The sequence below is a fragment of the Castanea sativa genome, chromosome 1 (genome assembly GCF_040712315.1).
Source record: "Castanea sativa cultivar Marrone di Chiusa Pesio chromosome 1, ASM4071231v1".
Taxonomy (NCBI): Eukaryota; Viridiplantae; Streptophyta; class Magnoliopsida; order Fagales; family Fagaceae; genus Castanea; species Castanea sativa.
Window position 1 is genome coordinate 898,606 of NC_134013.1, and position 8,758 is coordinate 907,363.

The 8,758-nt window shown below is 34.3% G+C and overlaps 1 protein-coding gene across 2 annotated transcripts; it reads left to right on the top strand.

Moving 5' to 3' along the window:
- Nucleotides 1–4,173: 4,173 nt before the first annotated feature.
- LOC142628757 (protein indeterminate-domain 7-like) lies at nt 4,174–7,741 on the top strand. Of its 2 annotated transcripts, XM_075802800.1 has the most exons (4): nt 4,174–4,249; nt 4,490–5,325; nt 5,460–5,856; nt 6,515–7,741. In XM_075802800.1, the coding sequence occupies exons 2-4, from the start codon at nt 5,142–5,144 to the stop codon at nt 7,443–7,445; spliced, it is 1,512 nt and encodes a 503-aa protein (XP_075658915.1). In that variant the 5' UTR covers nt 4,174–4,249; nt 4,490–5,141; the 3' UTR covers nt 7,446–7,741. The 2 variants fall into 2 exon arrangements, with proteins under 2 accessions (XP_075658915.1, XP_075658920.1); XM_075802805.1 differs by lacking the exon at nt 4,174–4,249 and having other exon boundaries at nt 4,361–5,325.
- The last annotated feature ends 1,017 nt before the right edge of the window (nt 7,742–8,758 follow it).

The window sequence follows — 8,758 nt, forward strand, 5'->3', positions numbered from 1 at the left end:
GTGCGCATGATAGTCATGGTAGATAAAAATAAGAATTTGATGACCTGGGAGCATATAAACATGTTGGTGGAGCAGAAGTCTTTTTTAAGAAACAACAATAATAATAAACAAGTTAAAAGCAGAAAATGACATATGAAAGAAAAATTAAACAACACCACCACGGCACCACTACCACTTGTTTTCCCTCTAGTACAAACTTGCTGAAAAATTTGAACAAACATTATAAACAGTGTATCTCTATCTTCAAAAAGAAAGTTGCATCATTATTGTTTTTTTTTTTCTTTTATTTATTTATTTTTTTTGTTGTTTTATTGGGTGGACAAGTCACATTTCTTGTACCTTGGTTGATGACACTATAGATGCGCGTGAACACAGCAAATAAATTGAATAACATGTATGTGCGTGCTTGTGGGCCGAGGACGAGGCTCGAATAACCCCACCTGAGGCAGCCAATTAGTGGGACTTGTCAGATTTCTTCTTCTTCCCCCCTTTTTTTTAATTTAATTTTTTAAAATGTTTATAACTCAGGTCATAACCATTAAAAATGAAAATGTCAGATTATTCTTCATAAACAGGTTCAATAGGTTAAATGTTGGCAAATCATGAAAATTTAAAGTTAACTAAAGGAAACGAGAGTATTTGGTTTCTTGACACACAACTCGACGCTTCTCGACACACCTCTAGATTAATCAAGAATCAAATAACCAGATTTTCAAGAGGCCCATTAAGTCGGCTATTTCAATGCTAATTCATTTCATGCCCTACTTGCTAGACCATATTAGAACAACTCACTAAGGTAGAGAGCTAGACCATATTAGAACAACTCACTAAGGAGAGAGAGAGAGAGAGAGAGAGAGAGAGAGAGAGAGAGAGAGAGAGATCACTTTGCTACATATTCAACTCATTCTTTCTAATTCATCATCATATTGGAGTTCAAGAAGGGGATCTGAGTATAATATCCTTGAAAATTGGCGATCAAGGTTGAAGCCACAAAGTAATCTTAGTGGTATTGTTGTGAAGTTCAAGGGCTCATTTGGTAAGAGATTTCTAACAACGTTGTTTGTATTTTTTTGGAAATATATGTAGGTGAAAAAGTGTGTGAAAGTACGTGTAATGTTGTTTAAATAATGAAAATTGTTGTTTAAACAACGGTAACAAACGGACCCCAAATCTTCGAAAGGTTCTTGAAATCAGTCTAAAGTTCCAATCGTGAAGTGTTAGTGAGTCATTTATGAAACATCCAAATAATTAAAGTGTTCAAAACATCTGAAACTATAGAATGTTTACGCAATAAATTCATCTACGAGTTAGAATCTAGGTAAAGGCTCTATGCTAAATTATAAAAACTTCTCTTGATTATAATGAATTACTTGTTGAGGAAGGTTTACCACTTAGTGGTTTTTCTCTTGGATAGGTTTCCTTGAATTTTCCACTTCAATACTATTTGTTGTTTCCTTTACTTTATTTTACTTTCTTTTCGTATGGTGACATGCTTGCTTGGTAATCAACCTATGATTATATTGAATATATAATTGGTTAATCACTAATAATAATTGATTTGCTACATAATATAGGACCAATATTTAGAACCGCCCTCTCAAATATAATTTCTTCTAATCTGAAAGTTCGGATTTGTGATAAAACATAAGAGCTTGTTCAGATCCCCAAATAAAAATTATGGTTAGATAACTTTTACTCTAACTTATACTAAGTGCGAAACAAGAGTAAATAAGCACAAAGAACTGTTAACACTACCCTAAGCCATATTCATCCATTATCAACCATAAAATGAAAGTTTAAAGAGTAGGGAAGAGATATGCAAATAGAAGATAATACCAAGATGTGTTATCGAAGAGGAAACCGAAAAACTCGGTGAAAAACCTCCCCGCGACCCTCCAAGTTAAAATTCATCTACTAGAGAATAAAGTTGGAGTGCATAAATAACAAAAGACCCTCCAAGCCTTGTCTACCCCATGTACTTGAGCCCTCCAAGCTCCTGCTACCAACTGACTTCTCGGAGTATTGTCTTCTCTAGCTTTCTGGATCCTGCAATTTAGTCTGATTTCATCTGCCAATGAATGACTCTTTCCAATACTTCCCAGCATCACCAAAATCTCAATTTACACTCAAAATTGGTGTGGTAAGTGTTTGTGGTAGCAACCTCTCAAAGATATAGAGATGAAGAGGTAGGAGTTAAGAAAAGTTACAAGGAAATGTGTCAATGATTGTGAGTATAACAATCTCTAACTCTCAAGTGTATTTTCTAGAGTTTTCTCTCTAAAAAGCACTCCTTACAATTTGTGAGTAATGAATGTATATATAGTGTAGGTAAAGACTTGGTAAAGTAAAACACAACTTCTTGCCAAACAAAGAGTTTCGTAGGTCCTTTACGGGTTGGCTTTACCTGCGAGACAGTCGCGAAAATTCCAGCCTGGCACAATTCTTCATCTTCCATGTGGCTCTTTTTGCAGGTAAGTTTCTCACGAGACAATCGCAAAATCCACTTATTCAACTTTTGAAACTTGATTCTTCGCCGATCTCTTACACTCATCCCTTACAATTAATCTCACATACATACAGGGAAAATGATTGAAGAAATTACAATCAAATTTGACACGGAATTAAAGCTAACACAATATAGTTGGAAATTACAACTTTACATAATTAAATACCAATTTTTTTTGGCTCATGAACAATAAACTGCCAAATCCCCTGTTACAAGCTATTATTTTGATTTTTTTCAAAAGCTAAAGGTGGACAACTTTAGTGTCATTGTGAACATGTAAAGCAAATGTGATGGTCACGACCTTTTTATTTATCTTGTGATGTGAAAGTTGGGAATTGAATTACGATAATCCATATGCAATGGCCAATATGTTTGAATTTTCTTTGACAGGAAGAAAAAAACACTAGTATAATAAGTGTTGGTTAATTTGGATTTGTTTATTTGCTTATTTACTTTAAAGTTAATAAGAGTAGTTATTGATTTGGTCACCTTTAAAGTTCTATCATGTCAAAATCAAAGTAAAATAGGGATTTGGAAAATAGATTCCCCCTTTGGATTCAATCTTTTTTTTTGTTTTTTTCATATTATAAAATTATTTTAGTCAGTTTTAAAATATATAAAAATTGATTATCAAAGAAATATAGCTCGACGTTTTGTGTAGTTTTACGTGGAGTAAGGGTTAAGATGTGTTGGGCTCCGTTTTTCTTTTTCACTTGTGATGTGATAAAATTAAAAAAAAGAAAAGAAAAATGTAATGTTTTTGGATCACAGAGACTAGACTTCAGAGTCGTGAAGCAAGGTCAGTGGAATTGTGAAGTTTTGCATGCTCGTGATGTCATTGTAGATACTAGATACCCTCCTAGCGAATAGAAATCATCTTTTCCATATTTTTAGGGTTCAACTTTTATATCAGTGGACTGTGGAAGTTGGAACTGTGTTTTACTTTATATTATGTGAATTATGGTGTCATGTGTCTAATTTTTAAACTTTGATTTGTTTATAATAATAAAAAATTCATATATTACAAGTTATAATTATTGATAAAGTATGAAGTAGATTTTCAATTCCCCTACTAATAATTTAAAAAATGTCAAAAGTTATTGTTATTTTTAGAGTAAAAAAGTTGAAAACCTATGTTAACCAAATATGATTGTTGTCACTAAATAAACTTTGTAGTGTCTTTGACATCGTACCAACAATATAAATCCCTAATGAAGAAATGATTATGATTATCATGCAGATCAGCTATTTGTAGTATGTTTGACATCGCACCAACAATTCATATAATCCCTAATGAAGTAATGATTATAATGCAGACGCTATTGCTGAGAAATATGGTCGTTTTGGAGGGTAGAAATGAAAGAGAGAGAGAAAATATACGGCCAAACAAGATCGATCTCTAATCTTTTCTCTCTCTCTCTCTCTCTCTCTCTCATGCAAAATAAAAAAAGTGATGATGGGTTGGGCAGCACTGGGGACCGATCGGCCTACTTCTTTATTATATATTATATACTTGTGTATTTCAAAAAATAATTGAAATAAAAATGTTAGGCTAGCTCTAGCTCTAGCTCTAGTTCTGTATATATAATTGAAGTTTGATTAATAAAATGAAAGAATGTAAAAAAGTTACTGCATGAAAAAACTATAAAAAGAAGAATAGGTAGGAACAGTTTCCTATGAGCATGTCTGCCGGACTTCAATCACTGAACCAATCATGCTAGTGTAACTGCACAGAGTAAAGAGGTTTTGCTTTTTATCTCTTTTACCCATCATGTTAAAAGCCCATAATAATCAAAATCATATCATCACTTTCTCTCGGTATAGGGTCAGTATATGTGTGTTTTATCTTTGTTCTCTTTTTATTTGGTTGCTGTATCTTCTTTTTTTAAGGGAAGGGAAAGGTAGTGTGTGAGTAAATTAATATTAATGTAGAAATATACTAATAATTTGATAAAGTAAACTGATAAAGGAAGAGATTTTCAGGTACTGGGAAGAGAACAAAGGAAAAGACAGAAAGTGCACGTCAGAACACAAGTCTGTTGGCTTGGGCTGTGGTCTTGGATGGGTGGAGAGCTTCAAGGAATCCCTTCTCATCCACATCTCTCTCTCTCTATCACTCTCGCATACACACACAAAGAATCTCTCTCTCTCTCTCTCTCTCTCTCTTGATATTCTGCAGGGTGTATAGTAATTGATTTTGGTTTATTTGTTTATTGTTGAATCTTCTTCGTTTTAGCATCTAGCTAGCAACCCAGTTGTTGAAACATTAAGGAAAGACTAGTGGCTACAAGGTTTGGTGCTAATCTACTTATATTAGTACTATTTTCTTTGAGTGTCTGTCTTTCTTTCACTTCAATTTCCAAGCGTTTTGAAAAGTTAAAGAGAAGCTAAGAAAAAACATCAAGAAGAATACATAACAAGTGAATGAAAGGAAGTGATTTAGTGGGATTAGTAAGAAGCTGAAATCAGCTACATGATATAACCATTCCTTTCTTTGTATTATCACCTCCCATATATAAGCCTTTCTGAATTAGGGTTTGCACTGAGATCTGAGGGACATCCTGTCATAGATGTGAAATCTCATACTTTGTGCCATTATTCACACAAAGTTGTTTAATTTAATATAAAATAGAAGATGATGAATAATATGCTGATGGCTGAGAATATGTCCAATTTGACTACTTCTGCATCTGGTGAAATAAGTGCTTCTTCAAGTACAAGAAATGAAACTACTGGCACCCTGTACTCTCAACAGTCCTCTGCTTCAACAAATCTAGCAGCACCACCAAAGAAGAAGAGAAATCTTCCAGGAAATCCAGGTTTAGTTTCTTTACAAAGAGTTGGACATACATGTTTAATTATTGTCACATCTATCATCTGGGTAATAGTGGTTTTGACTCAAAAGAAATTAACTTTGTCATATGGGTTTTCAATTTTCTTGGTTTTTAAACAGACCCAGAAGCAGAAGTGATAGCTTTGTCTCCCAAAAGTCTTATGGCAACAAACAGATTCTTATGTGAGATTTGTAACAAAGGGTTTCAAAGAGATCAAAACCTTCAGCTTCACAGAAGAGGGCATAATTTACCATGGAAATTAAAGCAAAGGACAAGCAAAGAGGTGAGAAAGAAGGTGTATATATGCCCAGAAGCAACATGTGTGCATCATGACCCTTCAAGGGCTCTTGGGGACCTCACAGGGATCAAGAAGCACTTTTGCAGGAAGCACGGTGAAAAGAAGTGGAAGTGTGAAAAGTGCTCAAAGCGTTATGCAGTTCAATCAGATTGGAAAGCTCACTCCAAGATTTGTGGCACTAAAGAGTATAGATGTGATTGCGGAACTCTTTTCTCTAGGTAAGACTAAGAGCAACGTATATAAAATTATCATGAGAAAAGCAATTAAGACTTCAAGAAAAGTTCAGGTTTTTAAAAAAAAAAATTAAAAAAAAATCTTTACTCCATAATTGAATAAAATAAGTCTTTAATTTAATGCTCTCAATGTGCTTCTTCTGTGTTTATTTTGTTTCTAACAAGTGGGTTGGGGATTTAAACCCTAATTTTTTTTTTTTATAAATTTAGACAACATCATTAAGTTACAAAATTTTTAACGCACTTGTGTCATCTGTACTTTATTGTATGTAGTGGAGTTAGTAGAAGAAGAAAATGGATAAAAATATAATAGCTGCAATCTCATGCATATTCTTTTTGTTAGCATTCAAACATTCACCAAAGTGACCTTATGCAGCACAGAGAGAAAGAGAGGGAGCAGACTGGTTGAAACCTTTTAAGTTCTAATTGCTACTGTAAAAGTGGCTACATTAGGAATCTTTACTGCTTAGAACTGCATCAATGTATTATTTCCTTAGAAACAAAAAAAATAAATAAATAAAGACATACAAAAAGGTGACATGTGAGAGAGAGAGAGTACTTTCAAGTCTTCAACACTACTGTTTATTCGGTATATTTTAATGGTTGCTGTTTTTGTTTTTTCTGCTTGTTTTTATGGCTCCAGGAGGGACAGTTTCATCACTCACAGAGCTTTCTGTGATGCATTAGCACAGGAGAGTGCCAGAGCAATCACAGCAACAACAACAAACCCACTTCTGTCGTCACAAACCCCACTCCATAGCCATGGCATTCAAGCAGCACTTCAACTCAAAAGAGAACAAGAAGTACTAAATCTTCCATCAGAAATTCCACCTTGGTTAACTTGTCCTACACCATCAGCAGCTGGACCAGCAGGCCCCCCATCTTTGAATCTTTCATCCTCACATTTATTCTCAACAAATTTAGACCAACCTCTAGTACTTCACCATGAAAATCCTACCTCAAACCCGAAACCTAATTCAACTACACTTCCTCCATTTCACCCCACAGCAGCTTCCCCACACATGTCTGCAACTGCATTATTGCAAAAAGCAGCTCAAATGGGTGCAACAATGAGCCACCCATCACCATCACAGTCCATGCTTAGACCTGGTCACCACCACCAGCCTCACATGTCTGACACTCATAGTGGTTTCAGTCCCACATCGATAACCTCATCTAAAGCAGTTTCTGGTTTAGGTCTGTCTCCACGTGAAGAAATAGGAAGTGGGTTTGCTCATAGCTTGGCTTCTTTTGAGAATAAAGCTGCTGCAAATACTGTCCCCACTGGATTCATGCAGCAGCAATCTCCCTCTCTTCTTCATGACATGATGAGTTCTTCTTTGCCTTCTTCAAGTGGGTTTGAAGGTTCTTCCTTTCAAGAGGCTTTCAATGGGACTGGCAACAATAATCATAGAGGTGGCAATGAGGGAATGACAAGAGACTTTTTGGGTCTTAGAGCTTTCTCTCATAAAGATTTTATCAACATGGCTGCTGGGTTTGAACAAATGAATGGTAATTCTTCTTCAAGATCATATGGTCAGCACAATCGGAACCAAGCACCTTGGCAAGGTTAGCTTCTGGCTGACCATCCTCATTCCTTTTCTTTCTTCCTTTTGCTTCAGAGAACTTTGTAGCTACATTTTCGATTAGTTCCCCCCTAAGGCCCTAAAGAAAAAAAAGAGCAGATACAGCCTAGCCATTCTAAGAGTTCTTGAGCATATGGATACCTCTGATTTTGCAGGTCAGGTTTGGTTGCTTTGATCATCAATTGTTATTATTGTAATTCGTTATATGTTTTTATTATTATTTATAAATAAACAAAGATATATGCAACTGCAATGGGAGACTTAATCATTAAATTATTGCTTAATCCAGAGAATGTGGAAAGTAATATATTTTTCTTTGTAATTGTCTAGCCCCATATTCATGACAAACTGCCTGTTGATCATTTTCTCACCACTAATTTCTCTTTTCGGATCATTAATAAATTATAATTTAAATGACACCTCCTTTTTCCTAGCTAAAAGAAGTGAAGAGTAAGGTAATGGGTTTAAATTTTACTTGATGTATGTATATATAGCTTATCAATATAAAAGAAGTTTTTTTTTTTTTTTTCCAATTACCAGATTTATAATTTGCATCAAGTCCCTTTTGTTTTTAAATTGAGTGTTGGATTTTTTTAACATGAGAAAAATAAAAATCAAAATATTTTGGACTGTTTATCTCTACAATTTTCATACATTGATGTGGACCATCCCAAATTAATTTCTAAATTGTATTTAAGAAAATATTTAAATTAAAACCAATTTTCAAAGCTTAATTAATTACCTTCAAAAAAATCTTAATTAAAGGATTGTGTGACATTAATTATTTTAATTTTTTTAAGGGTAAGTTAAATTTTTTGGTATGCTATAAGAATAACATAGATTTTGGTACGATATCATTACAATATTAGGCCTCTCTCTCTCTCTCTCTCTAAAAATATGCATTTTTTAGTGTTATTTAACCCCAACAATCCACTTGGGGAAGCGGAAATGAATGAAATGGAATAGCATAAAATTAGATTTTTTTTATAAGTAGTTTGGAACCCTCCTCCTCAAGGGGGATGGGTTGAGTGAAAGCTCTTGTCCCATCTCATCACCTCCTTTTATCAGGGTGTGTGGATAAGTTAGGACTTGATTTTATCGATTGCTCTCTACTATTTAAATAGGTCATTCAACATTTAATGCAAGGGGATTGTCAGTTGGCAAAAGTAATTATGCAAAGGTGACAACTTGCTTCTCCAAGACACTATCTAAGGATTGAATAGTATTAGGTTAAGATTACCTGCTAATCTTCCTTGGTCATTGCATTACTTGGGACAATTTGAGTGCTAACTAGAATAATC

Coding starts and splice junctions, on each gene's coding strand:
- LOC142628757 (XM_075802800.1), top strand. CDS start 5,142: ATGATGAATAATATGCTGATGGCTGAGAATATGTCCAATTTGACTACT. Junction 5,326..5,459: donor AAATCTTCCAGGAAATCCAG/GTTTAGTTTCTT, acceptor GTTTTTAAACAG/ACCCAGAAGCAGAAGTGATA. Junction 5,857..6,514: donor TGCGGAACTCTTTTCTCTAG/GTAAGACTAAGA, acceptor TTATGGCTCCAG/GAGGGACAGTTTCATCACTC.